The 24,132-nt window shown below is 43.4% G+C and overlaps 1 protein-coding gene across 1 annotated transcript in view; it reads left to right on the top strand.

Annotated features, from left to right (window-relative positions):
* Positions 1 to 21,473, top strand: part of LOC137378989 (11-beta-hydroxysteroid dehydrogenase type 2-like) — a 65,303-nt gene extending 43,830 nt beyond the window's left edge. Inside the window, exons 4-5 of the mRNA XM_068049551.1 lie at positions 9,207 to 9,344; positions 15,055 to 21,473. Of these exons, the coding sequence (XP_067905652.1) occupies positions 9,207 to 9,344; positions 15,055 to 15,407 (491 nt within the window). The 3' untranslated portion in view covers positions 15,408 to 21,473. The remainder of the gene's footprint in view (positions 1 to 9,206; positions 9,345 to 15,054) is intronic.
* Positions 21,474 to 24,132: the final 2,659 nt, after the last annotated feature.

Raw genomic sequence — 24,132 nt, 5'->3', positions numbered from 1 at the left:
CCAAGATGAGATTAGCCATGATCGAATTGAATGGCGGAGCAGGTTCGAGGGGCTGAATTGCCTACTCCTGCTCCTAGTTTTATGTTCTTATGCTGGAAATTTAAATAAAAATAAAGTGCTGGAAATACTCAGCAGGTCTGGCAGCTTCTGTGGAGAGAGAAGCAAAGTTAACATTTCAAATCAGTGACCCTTCATCAGAACTGGCAACGGTTAGAAATGTAATAGATTTTAAGCAAATAAAGAGGGGGAGGGGCACCTGCTTTATTTGCTTAAAACCTTTTACATTTCCAAGGGTCACAGACCTGAACTGTTAACTTTGCTTCTCTCTCCAGATGCTGCCAGACCTGCTGAGTATTTCCAGCACTTCTTGTTTTTATGTTATTTTAATGGTTGCAGTGTTTTGCAGTGCTGCATTACGAAAGCAATCTGCGGCCAGTCACAGCTTTGTTCTATTCCCACACTGTCTGTTAATCTGTTCATTGTGTACCAACTGTTTCATTATATGCAGGTGGAGGGTGTTAATTGAGTTCTTTCTTGAGCTCTTATAAGCAGACACTTACTGAGACTGGTGAAGGGTTTGAGTGAGGAGCTACATGTTTATAATCCTTTTACTCTGTACAATAAATGTGAAACTGAGTAAAGATAGGCTCCAGGATTATCCTTCCATAAACAAGCTTTCTGGAGTTTAGCGCTGTCCATCTTTGACCACAAAATGAGATTACTGAAATGATACCAACTCCAGTTTCAGCCACTGGATTCAGTCTGTTGGCAGAATTAGTCCGCCAGAGTGTGAATCCTTCAAATCCAGTTGGCTTTGAATTGTTTGTTGCAGAGAAGAAAGGAATGGCTTTCAGGGCGAGGGGGTGGGGTTAGGGTTAGTGGTGGTGATTGGCCCAGGCCAATTTAGCTCCCAGGTCTTATTTTAATTTTTCAATTCGGATTCCTACCTGAAGCCATCAGGAATAAGATAGCCGATGGATAGGTGCAGAAAATTGCATGGCAGTAGGCTGCCACTGGAGACCTAAGAAAACGGTCTCTGCCATAAGGTGATGGATAGTGGACTGGTCCAAGGCAATCGCAACCACAAGAAGGCAAATGGAAGTTCATGGATTTCTTGTAGAGCCCAGAGAACTGAATTAAATTACCGGACCCTGAGTTTTGAATATAGAGGCCGCCATCTGCCTATATTGTAATGTGTATATGACATTCTATTCACCTATGTTTGCCGACCAACATTGGCTGCCAGTTCAGCAATGGGTAGAATTCTTATCCCCCTGCCTTGCCCCTCCCTATCTCTGTAACCTTTCAGCTCTCTAACCTCCCCAGTATTTCTCCAATTCTGGTTCCTTTCTCATCCCTGATTTTTATTTGCTGCACCATTAGTGACCACACCTTCATCTGACTAGGCCCTAAGTTCTAGAGTTCTCTCCCTAAAACTCTCCACCTTTCTAGCTCCCCTTCTTTAAGATGCTCCTTAAAGCTTGCTCAAAGAGGGAAGTTTTTGGTCACCTGTCATAATATGTGGCTCAGTGTTAAATTTTGTTTGCTGACACTTCTCTGAAGCACTTTCGGGAGTTTTACTGTGTTAAAGGTGCTCATGTGCCTCACGTGCTTGACAAGCTGATGGGACTAAAGTCAGACAAGCCGCCAGGACCTGATGGCCTGCATCCAAGGGTTTTAAAAGAAGTGGCTGCAGAGATAGTGGAGGAATTGATCGTAATATACCAAAATTCATTGGATTCCGGTAGTGTACCAGTGGATTGGAAAGCCGCTAATGTGGCGCCCCTATTCAAGAATGGAGGGAGACAGAAAGCAGGAAACTATAGACCAGTTAGCTTAACATCTGTCATTGGGAAAATGCTAGAGTCAATTATTAAGGAAGAAATAGCAGGACATTTAGAAAAACATAATGCAATCAAACAGAGTCAACATGGTTTTATGAAAGGGAAATCATGTTTGACAAATTTGTTAGAGTTCTTTGAGGATATAACAAGCAGAGTGGATAAAGGAGAACTGGTAGGTGTAGTGTATTTGGATTTTCAGAAGGCATTCGATAAGGTGCCACATAAAAGGTTATTGCACAAGATAAGAGCTCAGGGTATTGGTAATGTGTTGGCATGGATTGAGGATTGGCTAACACACAGAAGGCCGAGAGTTGGGATTAATGGGTCTTTTTCAGGTTGGAAAGCTGTAACTAGTGGGGGGCCACAAGGATTGGATCTAGGGCCGCAACTATTTAATATCGATATTAATGACTTGGAGGAAGGGACAGAGTGTAGTGTATCCAAATTTTCTGATGATACAAAAATAGGTGGGAAGGCATGTTGTGACGAGGACACAAAGAATCTGCAAAGGGATATGGTTAGGTTAAGTGAGTGGGCAAAAACTTGGCAAATGGAGTTCAATGTGGGAAAGTGTGAGGTCATCCACTTTGGTAGGAAGAATAAAAAGGCAAATTATTATTTAGAAGGAGAAAGACTACAAAATACTGCAGTACAGAGGGATCTGGGTGTTCTTGTACAGGAAACACAAAAAGTTAGCATGCAGGTGCAGCAAGTAATTAGGAAGGCAAATGGAATTTTGGCCTTTATTGCTAGGGGGTTAGAGTTTAAAAATAGGGAAGTCTTCTTATAACTGTATAGGGTGTAGGTGAGGCCACACCTGGAGTACTGCGTACAGTTTTGGTCCCTGTATTTAAGGAAGGATATACTAGCAGAGGCAGTTCAGAAAAGGTTCACTAGGCTGATTCCTGGGATGAAGGGGTTGTCTTATCAAGAACGGCTAAACAGGTTAGGCCTTTATTCATTGGAAGAATGAGAGGTGATCTTATTGAAACATGTAAGATTCTAAGGGGGCTTGACAGGGTAGATCTTGAGAATATGTTTCCACTGGTGGGGGAATCTCGGAACTAGGGGATGTGGTTACATAATAAGGGGTCACACATTTAAAACTGAGATGCGACGGAATTTCTTCTCTGAGAGTGGTGAATATCTGGAATTCTGTACCTCAGAGTTGTGGAGGCCAGGTCACTAAATGTATTTAAGGAAGAGGTAGATAGACTTTTGAAATCTAGGGGAGTCGAAGGTTATGCCGAGCAGGCCCGAAAGAGGAGTTGAGACCTGGGGCAGATCAGCCATGATTTTATTGAATGGCGGGGCAGGCTTGAGGGGCCGAATGGCCTACTTCTCCTATTTCTTATGTTCACGTGACTCCTGAAACCCAAGAGCTAAAATAATGGCTGTCTGAACTATGGCACTAATATGGAGGGAAATATTCTGCCCCTAGTTTAATCCCCACCTTGCTCATTCACGTCAGGTGTGGGAGGTTTATTATCCTGCCCCTGAATAATCACAGCTCTATTTAGCACAGAAAGAAAAAGGGTCTCAACATGAAATCTCATTGTATATTGTATATGTTAAATAAGCACTTCAGCAAATGCCATCTGGTTTTATGATTAGCTGTACATTATAAAATGTGTCCAATTTAGTCAGGTACAATTTATTAATTTGGATTATATTCCCCATACTGTGTTTTATCCCCAAGTACCTTGCAACATTAAGTGCAAATTCTATTTTTACAAGGCCAAAAAACACAAGAATTCCTCCAAGTTTGGAAACTTGAGCGATCCTAAGATTGGCATAGAATCATCTTGGTAAGGGCCATTGATATCGTCAATATTTGTCTATTCAAAGTTGACAGTTTTTGTGTTCAGAACTGCACTGAACAAATTATCTTGGCTTTTGGGCTATAACACTTTACATTTGAAGCACACATTCCTAACATGCCAATTTTTTCTGTTATGTAACTAAAATATTTCACCTATTAAAATGTTCAGTTTACAACCCTGTGTGCTGAACTTAGTCACTCAATAAAGTTGTCCAGCTTTTTAAAACAAAACATGAATACTTTTAGATGAGTGTTATGTGCCAATACAAGCAGTGACCCAAATGCACATCTGCACTACAATTGCACATTTGTACATTAGATAATAGGTTCCACTAAATAAATAGTTTCCTAACCTGTATTAGAACTTAATGCATCTTACAGAGGAGCACAGGACCAGCAATGATCATTGCAGTCCATCTGACCAGTCCCAATTTCCAAAAAAATATCTGCCATTCTCCTTTTACCAATTTTTGTCGTCAGCTGCTTATGCAACTTTTGAAATTGTTGCTATGATGAGCCCCTATTGCCTGCCCTGGTAATTCACTGCAGGTATTCATCAATATTTGCATAATATAGTGGCATGAAGAAGATAGTTTGATACATGAGAGAGAAAGAATTGGGAGGATATGCTCATCAGGTTAGATGAAGTAGAGTGGGAAGAAGCTCATGTGGAGCATAAACATTGGCTTAAATCAATTGGGCCAAATGGCCTGTTTCTGTGCAATTCTATTTTCTAAATTCTAGGAAGAGAGGAGGGAGTATAGAGCATATGGACCATAAGGAGCTCAGATGCAAAGCTGGAGGAAATTGCTGATTAAGGGTGGGGTAAAACCAGGGAGGGATTTATAGACGAGGATAATGATTTTTAATTTATTGTGTTGGGAGACAGACAGCCAGTAGATGTCAGCAAGGAGTTGTGTGATGGGCAAATAGGAATTGGTGTGAGATTGTGGAGTTTGTGCAGGGAAGAATACAAAAGGCCAATGAGGGAACTGTAGCAGTGGGATTCAACTGATGAAAACTTAGATCAAGATTTCAGCAACAGTGGAGCCGAGATCATCTTAGCACTAGATATTTATGCAGCTTAGAACCAATCTAAAATACCTGCTGGAAAATTGCTCTCCAACCTAATTTTTTGTTTGTGTGTGCATGTGTCTCTTACGGTCATCAACATAAATCAGAAAATCATGGGTGCAAATTTCAGACAAAGCACCTGTGATTCTCCGATATGCAGTGCTGTGGGTAAGGTTCTTTTCTGCCAGCACGCACTGTTCCGGTTTGCAGCATCCTCTCAACCCAGCAGCTCAATGATAAGTACCAAATACTGTTTCAGGCATTTTTTAACTCTCAGCAGGAGTCATGCTGAGGTAGGCAGCAAACCATCCAGCACCTCCATAGTGTGAGGCCCCGACATTTTAACTACCAGGCCTCAACTGCATCAGGCCTGTCAGCCTTCCAACGGTGGGAGGCATTAGGATTTCAACCAACAGGTGGTTGCTGCCAAGGACCCGAAGGAATAGTCCCTAGCGCGCAGGTAAGGGTTGGAGGTGGGGGTGATTGGGAGTGCATCATGGTCTGTGGAAGGCGTGGGATGCCCGAGGCAGGAGAGGGCCTAGGTTTCCTTGTGGAGCCTGGAGGAGCACTGCTGTTCCTCCTGGCCCAAGGAAAACAAAAGCAAATTAACTTACTCTTGTGGACCTTTTCTGACCCTGCTTTCTGTTGCCGACAGGATGGCCTGGTGGCAAACCAAGGACAGCTTCCCCCAAGGAGGCCTCCTTAACATTGTGAATGGGCCCAGATGATGTGATCAGAGCCCAATTTGCATATTTAAAGAAGGACCTTGCTGCCTTCTGGTGTGTGTCCCTGTCACCTTCTCAGAAATGGCATAAAGGCAGTGGCATCACTTGTGGGGGTGGGGAGGTTGCTGCAGCCACTGTAACTACCCACCTGGTTAGTTTCTGCCAGATGGGCAAGGTTAAAATCAGCAATTGCATTGCATTTTGTGTAAGCTGAACCTTAAGTAAATTTCTTGACTTTCACATCTTGATTGACTACTTTTATGGGTGATTCAGAATGGTAGTAAACTGAATAATAGATTTTCATTCCCAGAAGCTCCTTGTTTCTATTTGAATGAACAATCAAATTATTAGATTTGTGGGAATATCATACAGACTGAAGCTCCTTACATGTTTAACTATCAGACTAACAATTTTGTGGTGTAGGGTGTTGTACCCCTCTTACTCCCATTGTGGCCTGTAAACGTTAAAAGTTAAGCCCACGCTGTTTCTCTCTTACTAATTGTTTTTACAGGCCAATTAGTTGAAGGGAAAAAGAGAACTGAAAGGTATGTATAAGTACTGGTGTTTCCATATACACAAGATAGCATTTTCTACACTTGTTAAACTGCATGATTTGAAAGCTGAATGAGTTGTAGCTTTTATTACTAAGTACAACACAAGACATGCATCTGCCTAAGCCGTTCTCATTGATCTGTTTTCAGTGTAGGGTCCAGAAATTGGGGGTTACCCCGATTTTCAGGCATGGGAGTCACTATTCATGACCTGCCCTCATCTGTTCAGATCGAGATGGGCAGCATCCAAATTTGGTGCACCCACCTCGTGCGTGATTGCAGCGTCTGGCTGAGCTGATCCCGTGCAGCTGACATCGTCTTAATGGTGCCGGCTGACTTTGTGCTCAGCAGGGGAGCCCAGTATTTTTTATTTTTTTTTATTTTAGAGATACAGCACTGAAACAGGCCCTTCGGCCCACCGAGTATGTGCCAACCAACAACCACCCATTTATACTAACCCTACAGGAATCCCATATTCCCTATCACCTACCTACACGAGGGGCAATTTACAACGGCCAATTTACCTATCAATCACCTGCAAGTCTTTGGCTGTGGGAGGAAACCGGAGCACCCGGGGAAAACCCACGTAGTCACAGGGAGAACTTGCAAACTCCGCACAGGCAGTACCCAGAATCGAACCCGGGTCCCTGGAGCTGTGAGGCTGCGGTGCTAACCACTGCGCCACTGTGCCGCCCTTGTGCCACTGTGCCGCCCTGTAGCAGCGTTCAGAAACCATGTGGTGCAGCCAGCCTGCTCTTCGCAAAGGCAGGCTGTTACTCTTAAAGGAAAGCTGCACTGAAGAATATTGTTGCAGTTTAAATAATGGCAAAGTGAACAACAGGGCAGAAAGAGGGTTTCAGGGTGATGGAGGTGGGCAAGAGAAGAGATGCCATGGTCTGGCAGGGGGCTAGAAGGTCCTCAAGGACCACCCTCTGAAGAGAGTGGGAGCAGGTGGACAGGGCTGTCAACTCCCAGAAATTCGTCCTGAGATCCTGCCAGCGTGCCACAAGAAGTACAATGACCTCACACAGGTGGTCAATGGCAGTGAATGCATCTTCACATAGCATCTCCTGCACACCAACACCAACCTCTCTCGTGCTTCTCACCCCCATCACTCATCCATCAGTATTCCCTGGCACTCAGGATTCACATTGATGATGAGGCCCTGTCATTTGATGTGACATTCGCAGCCACCAGCTCAGATACTGGCACTCCACTTATCTTGGAAGCAAGTATAGAGTTGGGATCATCCCATGGTGAGTCATGTGGGCACGAATGGACAGCAGCTAGGCCAGGGCTAAAGAATGGTACGTTTGCCAGCTCACCGAAGGGCGAGGTTACATGTGAATTCTACTGCAGAGGACTTCGATAGGGTGCTTTACAGGAGAACGTTGATGAGTATGGACATCGAGATGCTGAGTGCTTTGGTTGGTCTGGCAGACAGCCTTCTGTCATTGTTGAGGAGCATGGAGGAGTCTGGCTCCAAGTTGGCAAAGCATTTGCCCTCTCCACAGCCTCTGCTGCATCTCCCCGTCATGTTGCAGACCCAGAGACACTGCAACTGCAGCCCCCATGCCTGTTGCAGCCTTTGTGTGAACAGATCACCTACTCCTCTGCCCCTCTGAGACAATGCAGCAACATTCCCTGCCAAATCCAGGAACTCCCAACAGTACCTCCAAAAGCACTGCAATGTACTTTCAGACACTGCAATATAAAAAACAAAATTCTTAATCACGTTGCCTGCAATTTGGGTGCCTGGCTCTTTTAAATAACACGATTGCAGCAAACACTTGTTTGCTGAATGATTTACAAATTTGTTGCCAGGACTAGCATTGCCCAAATTAGGGATCCTGACATTGCAACAGCAGCTTAGGCAGTGTGAGGTCAAGGTAGTGCTGCCCCACAGGCTTCCAGCATCTGTTGGGGACACCCATAAAGGTGCCACTTTGAGCAGGCCTTGCCACACAGGAAGCTGCTGCTGGTACTATATGTCCCCAGAAAGCAGTGCTTGGCCTCTGTAACATACACAAAGGAAATTCACATCTTAGAATATTAGAGCAGTTGAATGTGGATTGTAATAATGCTAATTGTTAGAATTGGTACAGGGAGCACTTCAGGTATAGTCAATTACACCAGCTGTTTCATTCTGTTTGCAAAGTTTAAATTGAGGGTATAAAACCGCAATAAGCATTTCCACCATTAATAGCTCAGCTGCATTGAATTCAATTCACTTAATAACCTGGAAAAACAGATGGAAAATATGTTCCCACCTTCACTAATGTCAAACGGAAATTGTAGCCCAAGGTATTTTCTGGTGATAGCAGAATTATTCTCCCAAGTTGTGATTTATGAATAGTGCCTGATGGATGTTAATAATTTCTCGTAAGTATACATAGAAAAGGAAACAGCAGAATTGTGCCACGGACACATAGGGAAAGGAAGCACAACTGCCATTATTATCTAGTAAAAAGCAAGCTAAGTTCAGCAAACGGTGAAGTTAATAATTATTTGCATCATTCTGTATCAATGTGCCCTTATTTCTAATGTGATACCAGAAGCTTTGTTTCATTACTTCTGCACTGAAACACTGGAACATACAGAAAAAGAGCAGACAATTTCAGTCATCCTGGCCAGTCCCGGAATTCAGAAACTGAATACAACTGGGCTTCACGAGGTTGAAAAGTTGCCTGCTTTCCAGACAGTGGTGATTATTCGTGGCTGGATGCCTCTAGACCATCTAGCCATTTCTTCCATAATATCAATGTATTTAGAATCCACCTGTCCCCTCCCCCAGGCCCCAGAATATCCAATAGTGCAAATGGCTCAGGAGGGAGTGGAGATCTAAAATAGTTGGTCACCATGAAGCCAACAATAAAATATTTTCGTAATGTGTTTGTAAAAGTATGGCAGCTCAGTCTTTCCTTCTTCAATTTTTACTAACAGAAGAGTTGAATAGGGCCAAAGCATAAATATGAAACCAATGTACCACAGTACAGTATAAATACACTAAATCAGGAGAGTTGCACTAAGAAATAATGTTCAGTCTTAAAAGAAATAGAAAGATGCTAATGCATCTAAGGAACTCTCTCATCAGCGCACATTAGTTCATTGTTCCTTGATTCATTTGAGAATGAATTCGAAGTGTACATGCCTTGCTTTACTGATCTCCTGACTGTGACCTGGTCCACAGGGGAACTGCCATTTGGAAGCATGTCAGCCTATGGAGCATCCAAAGCAGCGCTGGAGTTTTTTTCAGATATTTTGCGTCAAGAGATGAAACCCTGGGGAGTACAAATATCCATCATCCAACCTGGTGCCACCAAAACAGGTAAAATGCTTTGTACTTAATTAGAAAAACATGCAGCTAACAAAAATAACTTGCATTCATAAAGCATCCAGAACACCATAAATATCCCAAGATACTTCATATAGGAATGAATGATCACTGAGTGGTTTGTAAAACAGTTAAGAGAGATTATCAAAAGCAGATTCATGATGAAGAGCCTTTTTAAAAAAAAATAATCAAGTTAAGTGGTTTGGGGACGTGGTTGCAAGCAAATGGCCAAGATGGTTGAAAGCTCTACACCAATGGGGGAATGCACAGGATGACTGAAGGTTGGCAGAGTAGAGCTGGTAGAGTAAGGTGAAGCCATAGAGAAATTAGGGGTGGCACAGTGGCGCAGTGGTTAGCACCGCAGCCTCACAGCTCCAGCGACTCGGGTTCGATTCTGGGTACTGCCTGTGCAGAGTTTGCAAGTTCTCCCTGTGACTGTGTGGGTTTTCGCCGGGTGCTCCAGTTTCCTCCCACAGCAAAAGACTTGCAGGTTGATAGGTAAAATGGTCATTATAAATTGCCCCCAGTATAGGTAGGTGGTAGGGGAATTGTGGGAAGGTGGGGATGTGGATGAAGGTGGAGAGGGTAATGGGATTAATGTAGGGTTAGTATAAATGGGTGGTTGATGGTTGGCACAGACTCGGTGGGCCGAAGGACCTGTTTCAGTGCTGTATCTCAAAGAAAAAAAAAGAAAAGAATTTGTAAATAAGAATAAATGTTTTGGATTCAATGTACTGGTGAAGGGAGAGCCAGTGGCAGTCAGCCAAAACAGAAGCGATGGGTAAACAGGGCTTAGTGTTGGCAGGATGCAGGCAGTGGATGAAACTAAGTTTGTGCAGGATGGAGCTTGGAAGATTGGTTAGAGCCATAGAACAATCGAAAAGTAACAGCACAGAAAGAGGCCATTCAGCCCATCGTGTGTGCGCCAGCTGAAAAACTAGCTGCCCAATCTAACCCCACCTTCCAGCACCTGGTCCATAGCCTTGCAGGTTACAGCACTTCAGGTGCATGTCCAGGTACCTTTTAAAAGAATTGAGGGTCTCTGCTTCCACTATCGATCCGAGCAGTGAATTCCAGACACCTACCACCCTCTGGGTGAACAAGTTTTTTTCCTTATTTCCCGTCTAATCCTTCTACCAATCACCTTAAATTTGTGCCCCCTTTTAATCGATGTCTCCGCTAGGGGAAATAGATTCATCCTGTCTACTCTATCTAGGCCCCTGATAATTTTGTACACCTCAATTAAGCCATCCCTCAGCCTCCTCTGTTCTAAGCAAAACAACCCTAGCCGATCCAATCTTTCCTCAACGCTGCAATTTTCAAGCCCTGGCAACATTCTTGAAAAAACTCCTCTGTATTCTCTCCAGAGCAATTATATCCTTCCTGTACCAGAACTGTATGTAATACTCTACCTGTGGCCTAACCAGCGTTTTACAGTTTCAGCATTACATCCCTGCTTTTGAATTTCATAGCTTGACCAATAAAAGAAAGCATTCCATATGCCTTCTTCACTATTTATCCACCGGTCCTGCCACATTCAGGGACTTGTGGACATGAACTCCAAGGTCTCTCACTTCCCTTACGCGTCTCAATTTATTGTGTATTCCCTTGCATTACCTCACACTTCTCTGGATTGAATTCCATTTGCCACATTTCTGCCCACTCAGCCAATCCATTGATATCATTCTGGAGTCTACAGCTGTCCTCTTCACTATCAACTACATGGCCAATTTTTGTGTCATCAGCAAATTTCCCAATCATGCCTCCCACATTTAAGTCCAAATCATGAATATAGACCACAAACAGCAAGAGACCCAACACTGAGCCCTGAGGAATGCCACTGGAAACTGCATTCCATTCACAAAAACATTCGTTGACCATTACCCTTTGTTTCCTGCCACTGAGCCAATTTTGGATCCAACTTGCCACATTCCCCTGTATCCTATGGGCTTTTATTTTTCTGACCAGTCTGCCATGTGGGACCTTGTCAAATGCCTTACTAAAGTCCAAGTAGACAACATCCACTGCACTATCCTCATCAATCCTCCTTGTTACTTCCTTAAATAATTCAATTAAGTTAGTAAGACATGACCTTCCCTTAACAAATCCATGTGTCTATCCCTGACTAATCCATGCCTTTCTGAGTGACAGTTTATCCTATCTCTCAGAATTGATTCTAATAATTTGCCCACCACCGAAGTCAGACTGACCGGCCAATAATTATGTGGTCTATCCCTCGCACCCTTTTTAAACAATTGCAGACCTCCAATCGTCTGGTACCTTGCCTGTATCTAGTGAGGATTTGAAGATGATCCTCAGAGCATCTGCTATTTCCTCCCTGGCTTCCTTTCACAGCCTGGGGTACAATCTATCTGGCCCTGGTGGTTTATGCACTTTCAAGAATGTCAGACCCTCTAGTACTTCCCCTCTCATTATGCTTATAGTATCTAATATTTCGCACTCCTCCTCTTTAACTACAATGTCTGCATCATCCATCTCCTTTCTGAAGTTAAAGACAGGGTACTCACTAAGAACCCTTAATGGGGCGGCACAGTGGCGCAGTGGTTAGCACCGCAGCCTCACAGCTCCAGGGACCTGGGTTCAATTCTGGGTACTGTCTGTGTGGAGTTTGCAAGTTCTCCCTGTGTCTGCGTGGGTTTCCTCTGGGTGCTCCGGTTTCCTCCCACCGCCAAAAGACTTGCAGGTGATAGGTAAATTGGCTGTTGTAAATTGCCCCTAGTGTAGGTAGGTGGTAGGGCATATGGGATTACTGTAGGGTTAGTATAAATGGGTGGTTTTTGGTCGGCACAGACTCGGTGGGCCGAAGGGCCTGTTTCAGTGCTGTATCTCTAAATTAAAATTTTTAAAAATTAAGTTAAAACCCTGCCCACATCTTCTGCATCCATGCATAAGTTACCTTGTACATCTGTGATAGGTCCTACCCTTTCCTTAGTTATTCTCTTGCTCTTAATGTACTGATTAAACATCTTTGGGCTTTCCTTGAATACCTGCCAATATTTTTTCATGTCCTCTCTTTGCTTTCCTAATTTCCTTTTTTACTCCACTCTATACTCCTCTAGGCTTTCTAAAGCATTATGTTTTTTGTGATTGTCATATTCTTGCTTTCTTCTGCTTTATCTTGCCCTGTATGCTTCTAGATTTGGCAGTACCTCTTTGTGGGACATGTCTACACTGAGCCCATAGAATCTCACTTTTGAATGCTCCACTGGTTTGCCACTGAGCAAGGTGTTGGAGAAACATGGCTTCAGAAGCAGGAGGGTGGAGTTTTTTGGCTGGAGCTAAATAAAATGCAATGATTTTCCCAATATTTAATTGGAGAAATTTCCTGCTATTAAATATTGGGAAGACTGAAGCCATTGTCTTTGGTTTCTGCTCCAAACTACAAAACAGGGCAAAAGCATAAATATGAAACCAATATATCATGATACAGTATAAATACACTCGCACTAAATCAGGAGAGCCGCACTAAAAAATAATGTTCAGTCTTAAATAGAAAGATGCTAAAGGAACTCTCTGTCACCGAACATTATTTCATTGTTCCTTGATTCAGTTGAAAATGAATTAGAAGTGTACATACCTTGCCTTACTGATGATCTCATGACTATGACTTGGTCCAAAGGGGAACTGCCATTTGGATACATGTACGCATATGGAGCATCTAAAGCTACCAACTCCATCCCTTTCCCTGGCAACTGTCTGAGACCAAACCAGACTGTTCGCAACCTTTTGACCCTGACATGAGCTTCTGACCACATATCCACATCATCACTAAGACCATCTATTTCCTCCTCCATAATATTGCTTGACTTCATCCCTGCCTTCGCTCATCTGCTGCTGAAACCCACGTTCATGTCTTTGTTACATCTAGACTTGACTATTCTAACACTCCGTGCCGATCTCCCACATTCTACAGCACCCCCCGCCCGCCCCCCCCCCCCCCACCACCTCCCTGTAAACTTGAGTTCATCCAAAACTCTGTTGCCCGTGTCCTTACTTACACCAGTCCTGTTCACCTATCACCCCTGTGCTCGTGACCTACATTGGCTCCCGGTCAAGCAACAACTAGATTTAAAAATTTTCATCCTTGTTTTCAAATCCCTTCATGGCCTCATCCCTCCCTATCCTTGTAATCTCCTCCTGCCCACAACCCTCTGAGATATCTGCACATCTAATTCTGTCCTCTTAAGCATCCCCGATTTTAATTGCTCCACCATCAGTGGCTGTGCCTTCAGCTGCCTGGGCCCTAAGCTCTGGAATTCCCTCCCTAAATCTTTCTGCATCTCTATCTCTTTCTTCCTTTAAGACACTCCTTTTAAAACCTACCTGTTTGATCAAGCTTTTGGTCATCTGCCCTAATATCATCTTAAGTGGCTCAATGTCTAATTTTGCTTTATAACATTCCTGAGAAGTGTCTTGAGATGTTTTATTACTTTAAATGCACTATATAAATATATGTTGTTGCTGCCGTAAGTTCTGACTGATCTATGACTTGATGTTATAGACCAACAAAGAGATGGTGAAGGAGTTGTGGGTGATGATGGAGAATGAGAGATTGATGTTATCAGTATTCGTATGGAAACTGACTCTGTGCCTAAATACGATGTGCAAATGAGGAAAAGGAGGGGCAAGAGCAGAATCATGGATTCTGTAGAGATGAAAGTATAGGTACAGCTACTGCTGGGACAAATAGAAGTGGAGCCGAGTGGCTGCAGCCCCACAGAGAATGGAGGAGAAGTGGCAATTGACAATGGAGTTATCAGCCATGTTGAACATTGCAGTGAAGCTGAGTAGGCCATAATTACAGAGGATGTCGTTGGAGACTTTGACTAGAGTTACCTTGGTGGTGTGTGCATGAAACAAGCTGTTTGAAAGGATTTGAAAATTGAATATTGGGACAGGTGGCATGAAACTGAATAGAATATACGGGCGGCACAGTGGCGCAGTGGTTAGCACCGCAGCCTCACAGCCCCAGGGACCCGGGTTCAATTCTGGGTACTGCCTGTGCGGAGTTTGCAAGTTCTCCCTGTGTCTGCGTGGGTTTTCTCCGGGTGCTCCGGTTTCCTCCCACCGCCAAAGACTTGCAGGTGATAGGTAAATTGGCCATTGTAAATTGCCCCTAGTGGTGGTAGGGAATATGGGATTACTTAGGGCTAGTATAAATGGGTGGTTTTTGGTCGGCACAGACTCGGTGGGCCGAAGGGCCTGCTTCAGTGCTGTATCTCTAAATAAAAAATAAATATGCTCAAAGACCTTGGAGACAATGTGGATGGTCAAGGCTGGGTTGTTTGTGGGACTGATAATGGGCAGTTGAAGGGGAGATTGAATGATGCCTAGGCAAAGTGAGCCATTGATAGGGGCGAGAATTGGGGCAGGAAGGGGTAGTTGTGTGACAAGTTATCAACCATCTATCTAACACTTTACCACAATATATCAAATTGATTAAAAGCTTGAAAATCAAAGGGAATTTAGCTGTGAGCATAATAAGGCAGCAATGAGGAAAGGCCATCTTGATTAGGTTTGCTTAGGCTACAAATATTACTGTCAGTTTTGCTCAATACTTAGCTGGATTTGCTCATTAGAAGTTATGCACGTGTAAGGTCCTAGTGACTCAATTGTTAACTGACAAAGGAGAAGGCTATTAAATAAGAGAATGTAAATCTTTTTTCATGTTTTGTGTTTAAAGCTCAAGTTGGGAATTTCAACTTCTGGAGGGAACAACATCAAAAACTTCTGGATAGCCTCTCTCCAGAGCTTCTACATGACTATGGAGAAGAATATATTGCTGAAATACAGCAAAAGATCGTGGCAATTGGTCCTTCTTTCCGACAGGATGTAGGCCCAGTAGTCAACACAATTGTCACTGCTTTGTTAGCACAAAACCCAAAGCCTAGATACACCACTGAGTTTGTGATCGATGTGCTAAAGACTCTTTACTACTTCCTGCCTTCTTTGGTGACTGATACTGTTCTTAAACAGGTTTTTATTGCACACAGACTCCTACCAAGAGGTGCACGAGAGGGTAACATCAACCAGTAAAACTCTTAATACTTGTGACGTATATTGTATGCAATGCTTTCAAATTGTTAAATTTGTAATCTGTCATATTACAGGTCGCAGTCAATGAATTAATTTGATGTTGAGCTGAATGTTAATGTAAAATGCAAGTGTTAAGTAGGCATTGTACCTTTTCTACCAAATGAAATGGAAAATAAATAGATGTGTACTAGCAGTGAATAGTGATGCTTCATAAAAGCAGTTTTAAGACACCAATACTAATTCTGTGGGTGGTGTAAAGAGTAAGAATCATAAAAATTTAGAGCACGGAACGAGGCCATTCGGCCCATCGTGTCCACACAGGCCAACAAGTAGCCATCCAGTCTAATCCCACTTTCCAGATCTTGGTCCGTAGCATTGTAGATTATGACATTTCAAGTGCATATCCAAGTACTTTTTAAATGTAATGAGACTTTCTGACTCCACTACCCTTTTTTAGGCAGTGAGTTGCAGATCCTCACCACCCTCTGAGTGAAAATAGTTCCCCTCTAAATCTCCTACCTCTTGCCCTAAATCTTCACCCCCTGGTTATGGATCCCTCAACCAAGGAAAATAGGGCTTTCCTGTCCACTCTATCGAGACACCTCATAATTTAGTACACTTCAATTGGTCTCCTCTTAGTCTCCTCTGTTCCAATCTAGCTTATCCAGTCTTTCCTTGTAACTTATATTCTCCCGTTCAGGCAACATCCTTGTAATCACCTCTGTACCATCTTTAGTACAATCACATCTTAGTGTGGTGATCACAACTGCACACAGTACTCCAGCTGAGGCCTAACTAGAGTTTTAGATAGTTCCAGCATAACTTCCCAGCTCTTATATTCTATGCCTCAGCTAATAAAGGCAAGTATCCCATATGCCTTTTTGACCATTTTATCTACCTATCCAGCCACCTTCAGGGATCTGTGGATCTGAAGTCCCTCTGTTCCTTTACACTTCTCAGTATCCTACCATTTATTGTGTATTCCCTTGCCTTGTTATCCTTCTCCAAATGCATTACCTCACTCTTCTCCCGATTGAACTCCATTTGCCGCTGTTCCACCCACCTGACTTGTCCATTGATATCTTCCTGCAGTCTACAGCTTTCTTCTTCATCAACCACTTTTGGAGAAAATCCAGTTAAAACCCAATGATTCAACAAATTCTCCGGACTCAGACTTTGAGAATAAACAGACTTTATTCATGATATCATGGAGAGCACACCTTACCTAAAAGCGGTCCAGTGTTACTCTCTAGAACAAAGGAAATTCACAACGGATATACAGTTACTCAGCCCATCCCGGCTGGACACAATCCAATCAGAATGGTTATTGATTACATACATTACACATAGTACCAATTAAATCACTGATTAGGCATCATGTGGCGACCTGATCAGCTTATGCCTGCCCTGATCATCAATTGATGAACTCAGGTCCCATCCATTGTCCTGAAGTCTCCCAATTGTCACTTTAAATGGGCCTGCATTCCTGAAGGTGCCGGGCAGTCTGCAGATTCACTGATAAGAGGGGCCCCCTCTCGTTATCTGTGTTATGCTGTACCAAGCTCCAACTGTGAGCTCACTAAATCTGTCCCACAGTGCCTCGGGCTAAAACTCCATTTTGTATCAATATATGGCTCTACTTTCAACTCATATAAGAGAGAATATGTGTATACGTTCTCACTAGGATTATATTAATCTACTTACAAAATAATAGGTATAGAAGCAAAACTCAGCAAAATTGCTCCCACAACCACCCAAACAATTTTTGTATCGTCTGCAAACTTCTTAATCATACCCCTATATTCAAGTCCAAATCATTGATATATACCACAAAAAGCAAGGGACCTAGTACTGAGCCCTGCGGAACCCCACTGGAAACAGCCTTCCAATCATGCAACACCATCAACCATTACCCTTTGCTACATGCGTCTGAGCTAATTTTAGATCCAACTTGCCACTTTGCCTTGGATCCCATGGGCTTTTAATTTCGTGACCAGTCTGTGTGGGACCTTATCAAAAGCCTTGCTAAAATCCATATAGATTGCATCAAATGCACAACCCTCACTGATGCTCCTTGTTATCTCCTCAAAAAATTCAATCGTTAGTCATACACAACCTTCCGTTAACAAATCTATGCTGTCTTTGATTATTCTGTGTCTTTCCATATGTTGCTCAGAATTTTTTCCAGTAATTTTCCCACCACTGACGTTAGGCTGACTGGCCTGTAATTACTCAGTCTATACTTTTCTCCTTTTTTTTAAACAATGGTACAACGTTAGCTGTCCTCTGTCTTCTGGCACCATATCTGTAGCCAGAGAAGATTAGAAAATGATGGTCAGAGCCTCCACTATTTCTTCTCTTGCTTCCCTTAACAGCCTAGGGTGCATTTAATCCGGGCCTGCGGATTTATCCACTTTCAAAGATGTTAGTCTCCTTCATACTTAATTTTTCGCTATGTTAATTTCATCCTTATCCTTGATTGCAAACTCTGCATCATCCCACTTTTTTTGTGAGAAAAGACACAAAGTATTCATGAAGAATGATACCAACATCCTCTGCCTCCACGCACGGGTTAGCCTTATGATCACTAATAGACCCTACTCTTTCTTTAGTTATCCTCTTGCTCTTTATGTATGTACAAAAAATCTTTGGGTTTTCTTTGATTTTACTTGCCAGTATTTTTTCATGCCCTCTCTTTGCTTTCCTAATTTCCTTTTTTTTAAATTTCACTCCTATGCTTTTTTTTACTCCTCTAGGTTTTCTGCAGTATTGAGCCCTTGGTATCTGTCATAAACTTCCCTTTCTTTCTTTTCCTTAAGGGCTTAAAGGAGAGGATAATGAGGTAGCACATGGTGGACATATATACTGAATTTTCCTCTTTGCTGCTTCTGGGAAATGCTTCATTCCTAGCTACAGCCAAAAGGAAAACAAAGTGGCGACCCATTACATTAGGTCTCTGTCTGCACTGGACTAGGATTATCTCAGGATTCTGATGGTTTGTGCTTGAAGTAGCCTTCCCAGCCTCCCACCTCATTTTGCTCATCAGCTAAACTGTCTGGCACCCCAGTGGATGGCTGCCTTAAGAAAACTGATAGTTGGGATTGAAGTGGGACGCTTGCAAACCACTCTGTCTTTGAGAGGGGTCCTGGGGTTGACCTAAAGATGCAAGAGGACGAAAGGATCTGTTCTGGCAAGATATTGCCAGATCTTGTAGTGGCTGCGAGTTGGCATGTGCCCTAGGGTAATTGGTTTCCAGTTATAGCTCGTTACAACTGAGGCGCAGTCCTCAAACTAGGTGGAGTCTCCCAACGGGGCTACCTGGCAACTGATATTCTGCTGGCTAACTCCCCGGATGTTTCTCTGGGGGAAAATCAACCCATTGGAAAACAATTGGGATGAGACCAGAAGGCCTAAATCAGAGTCATACTTCATTATGCTCATGAATATTAATCAAGGATAGTCAGCATGGCTTTGTCGGGGGGATCATGTCTAACAAATTTGATTGAATTTTTCGAGGCGGTGACTAGGTGTGTGGATGAAAGAAAAGCAGTTGATGTAGTCTACATGGACTTCAGTAAGACTTTTGATAAGGTCCCGCATGGGAGATTGGTCAAGAAGGTAAGAGCCCATGGGATCCAGGGCAATTTGGCAAATTGGATCCAAAATTGTTTATAGTGTACATTAATAATTTAGACGTGAATATAGGAGGTATGATCTGTAAGTTCGCAGGTGTCATGAAAATTGGTGGTGTCGCATATAGTGAGGAGGAAAGTCTTAGATTACAGGACGATATAGATAGGCTAATGAGATGGGCAGAGCAGTGGCAAATGGAATTTAATCCTGAGAAGTGTGAGGTGATGCATTTTGGGAGGACTAACAAGGCAAGGGAATATACAATGAATGGTAGGACCCTAGGAAGTACAGAGGGTCTAAGGGACCTTCGTGTACTTGTCCATAGATCACTGAAGGCAGCAGCACAGGTAGATAAGGTGGTTAGGAAGGCATATGGGATACTTGCCTGAGGCAGTCCGTGTAGAAATGCAGCAAGACCTGGACAATATCCAGGCTTGGGCTGATAGGTGGCAAGTAACATTCGCGCCACACAAGTGCCAGGCAATGACCATCTCCATCAAACCATCTCCCCTTGTCATTCAGTGGCATTACCATCGCTGAATCCCCCACTATCACCATCTTAGGGGCTACCATTGACCAGAAACTGAACTGGAGTAGCCATATAAATACCGTGGCTACAAGAGCAGGTCAGAGGCTCAGAATCCTGCGGCGAGTAAGTCATCTCCTGACTCCCCAAAACCTGTCCACCATCTACAAGGCACAACTCAGGAGTGTGATGGAATACTCTCCACTTGCCTGGATGGGTGCAGCTCCAACAACACTCAAGAAGCTCAACACCATCCAGGACAAAGCAGCCCGTTTGATTGGCACCCCATCCACCACCTTCAACATTCACTCCCTCCAGCACCGACACACAGTGGCAGCAGTGTGTACCATCTACATGATACACTGCAGCAACGCACCAAGGCTCCTTAGACAGCACCTTCCAAACCCGCGACCTCTACCAACTAGAAGGACAAGGGTAGCAAATACGTGGGAACACCACCACCTGTAAGTTCCCCTCCAAGTCACACACCATCCTGACTTGGAACTATATCGCCGTTACTTCACTGTCGCTGGGTCAAAATCCTGGAACTCCCTTCCTAATCGCACTGTGGGTGTATCTACCTCACAGAAGGCAGCTCACCACCACCTTCTCAAGGGCAATTAGGGATGGGCAATAAATTCTGGCCTAGCCACCGACGTCCACATCCCATGAATACATTTAAAAAAATTAGCCAAGGCATAAAATATAAGAGCAGGGAGGTTATGATGGAGCTGTATAAAACACTAGTCAGGCCACAGCTGGAGTACTGTGTACCGTTCTGGTCGCCACACTATAGGAAGGATGTGATTGCACTGGAGAGGGTGCAGAGGAGATTCACCAGGATGTTGCCTGGGCTGGAGCATTTCAGTTATGATGAGAGACTGGATAGTTTAGTTTAGAGATACAGCACTGAAACAGGCCCTTCGGCCCACCGAGTCTGTGCCGACCATCAACCACCCATTTATACTGATCCTACACTAATCCCATATTCCTACCACATCCCCACCTGTCCCTATATTTCCCTACCACCTACCTATACTAGGGGCAATTTATAATGGCCAATTTACCTACCAACCTGCAAGTCTTTTGGCTTGTGGGAGGAAACCGGAGCACCCGGAGAAAACCCACGCAGACACAGGGAGAACTTGCAAACTCCACACAGGCAGTACCCAGAATTGAACCCGGGTCGCTGGAGCTGTGAGGCTGCGGTGCTAACCACTGCGCCACTGTGCTGCCCCTAAAGGCTAGGGTTGTTTTCCTTAGAGCAGAGAAGACTGAGGGGGACCTGATTGAGGTATACAAAATTATGAGGGCCATAGATAGGGAAGATAGGAAGAATCTTTTTCCCTTAGCGGAGGTGTCAATAACCAGGGGGCATAGATTTAAGGTAAGAGGCCGGAGGTTTACAGGGGATTTGAGGAAAAAGATTTTCGCCCAGAGAGTGGTTGGAATCTGGAACACACTGCCTGAAGGGGTGGTGGAGGCAGGAACCCTCACAACATTTAAGAAGCATTTAGATGAGCACTTGAAATGCCATAGCATACAAGGCTATGGGCCAAGTGGGTAGGTAGTAGGATGTGATGGGGAATATGGGATTAATGTAGGATTAGTATAAATGGGTGGTTGTTGGTCGGCACAGACTCAGTGGGCTGAAGGGCCTGTTTCAGTGCTGTATCTCTGACTATGAGAATCGATAGGTGCTTGATGGTCGGCACGGACACAATGGGCCGAAGGGCCTGTTTCTGTGCTGTATGACTCAATGACTCGAATATATTTGTGTGGGACTTTGTATGCTAATTGAACTGGATTTATCTCCTGCTTTTTCCAGCATTGATTGTTGTCCTGTCCTACGAGCCTCGGCCCTTTCATCAAGGTTTCCGAGTGAAAATAAACTGAGATATAAATCAGTTCTTGTGCATTAATCTTTCTTTCTTCTGTTAGATTTAGCTTACTTGAAAGCAAAGCTTTGAGAACATAACCACCTTCAGTACTTCCAGCCTTACATGTGATTAGAATCAATTTTGCTGCAGTATGAAACATGCTTTATGGCAATGTAAAGATCAAAGAAGCCCCGTTTTGGGAAAACAAATCAAAAGCCATTCAAAGGCTAACTACAAATATTTATAAAAATGTTCTTGGGTCTTTGTGAACCATTCTTTTACAAGTTATTGTTGCACACAGACAGTTTGATGGTTAATAAAAGTTATGGAGCCTATGGCTTAGAAATTCCTGGCAGCATAAACCTTTTTCTTTGTCAACACCTCCAGTGCTCCAGCAACTTGCAGTAACTTGTCAGAGAACCAACAAATGCATGAAAAAACTGCCTGTGATACAACATAGAACATTAGCACAGTCTTGCCTGTATCCATAAAAGTCAACTTGGGACCTCAATTCTAAGGATAGTGCTTCTTCCACACTACTGTAGGGAGTAGAAGTGGGAGCCAGTTTGGTGCCTACCGATGTATCAGGGAGGACAATGGTGCGTTATTCAGAAGAGCCAATAATGTCATTGCTGTCAGCAACTGGCCAACTTGAGCAATGAGTGGGCAACACAATTTTGAAGAACTGCTGACTTTTCCAGGACAGAGGGCTGTCTGCTCATGTAGTCTCAGTATAGACTTTGCAACCAACAGCATAGAATCAAGCTGCTCATCGCCTGCGTCTTTGGAAGATCTCACTATGTTTTCATTTTCAGACATTCTACACTATCCTTTTTTTTTGAAGGGTGGAAGACTGGCACCAGGGAGGCAAAAAACCTATGTGCCAAATGCAAACTGGAGTGGAATATAGATGCAATAAAGCTATAATCAGAATTACCAAACATATCATTGGTATCTTAAAACAGCACCTCTCATGATTGGTTCAATCAGGGACAGTATGGGTAGCTACAACCAGGATTTCCAGAATAATTTGTCTGCCTGTGCAAATCCATGACACCATAGAAGGTAGAAATGACACAGGGGATTAGTGGTGGTACCAGCAGTACAGCAAGGAACCCTGACATGCCAGCTACTAATTCCAAAACCCTTCCAGGAAGTATTAGAGCTGCACCATTCCTTAAACAAATAAGAAACATCTATCACATTACCAAGTTCAAACCAACTTGTCCAATGCTGTCATACCAGTTCTTCAAATAGCATCTCATGTTGGGCTCCTGCTGTCGTGTAACCAAGGACAAATAAACACCAGGCACAAGGTTCACATTTAATGCAGGGTATTTATTTCTTCTATTACCCAGTGGGCAAATGTTGACAGCTGGAGTTGGCATGGTGCTGCCCCCTCTGTGCTTATGTTAGTGGCTACCAGTGTCCCAGCAGGCTGTATGGCCTTGCATTGTGAGGGGCCCGCAGTTAATAAATAGTGCAGTTTGTTCCCAGCCCCTTCCTGCAGAAGTATAGTAATCAGATCATGATCTGGCTGACTGAAGAAGTGAAAAAGTGAGAAATAGATTGTCTGAATTTTGCCCCACGGTGGCGTGATTCACAGAACTGATGCAACTTACAGGTGTAACTTGTAGCCTGTGCTAGAGGTTTAGCCATTATACATTGTGGTGCAAATGTACCAGACAGATTAATTGTTTTGATTTTAGATTACCCCCAAAAACCCTCCAATTGAATTGTATGCTAAGATTCAAATGGTGCTCTGAGACTGGTAGTTGACTGGTGTTGCAAGCTTTAAGCTATTTCATTTGATACTAGGCATTTCTGGGGAGATGGGAAATAGTCCTTTAAGGTTGTGCCTTCTCTCTCTGATGGCCATGCTCTATAGGTCCAAGATGTGTAGGGTTGTTGTGATCAGCCTTGCCAACAGCTTTCCCATGTTTAGAACATTAGTATGCCCTCGGTTGACGACAGAATAGGAGCACATGGTGCCCACTGATACGCTTAAAGAATTCTGTCATCAATCACATTGCAAGACAACTATTGTAAGAGAAAACCTGTACTTAAATAGCACCTTTCATGACCTCAGGACATCCCAAAACTGTTACAACCAACAAAGTACTTTTGAAGTGTAGTTGCTGCAAAGTGGGAAACGCAGCAAGCCAATTTGCACATAGCAAGTTCCCACAGGAAATTTGAGGCCATTATTTTTAGTTATATAGTGGGGTGGGTGAGAACTGTCATGGTGATCATATACCATAGCCCTCTTTTCTGGTAGAACGTGGTTGGCTGTGACACAGATGATTCAGGGATCAGATTTGTTACTGGTTACATGGTTCTGGGTCGGAATGGTTGTACTTTCGAAGAGTATGATTGATTGAAGGAACAGTATTTTCTTACATATGATTAGTCTTTGGTTCAGGAGTTTTTGTTTTATCATACTGAATTCTTAGCACTCCTTAATAATGCACATAAAATTACTTAATGTCAAGGATCTTCCTTTAGTTATTAATAAATAATACGTGCAGGCAACTACCACTCAAAAGGATTTAGAAGCTCGGAAAATAGCATCACTTGTTAATTTAGGTTGACAAGGTACCTGAGCAAGATGGGGAACCCGTGACCCACCACCCCCCAGTATTCTCAAATAAGTAAGTGAGCAAAATGTTGAGTCTATGGGCTGACT

Source organism: Heterodontus francisci, chromosome 17, assembly GCF_036365525.1.
Source record: "Heterodontus francisci isolate sHetFra1 chromosome 17, sHetFra1.hap1, whole genome shotgun sequence".
Taxonomy (NCBI): Eukaryota; Metazoa; Chordata; class Chondrichthyes; order Heterodontiformes; family Heterodontidae; genus Heterodontus; species Heterodontus francisci.
The sequence above is the reverse complement of the archived record's forward strand: the minus strand, read 5'-3'. Positions and strand labels throughout refer to the sequence as shown.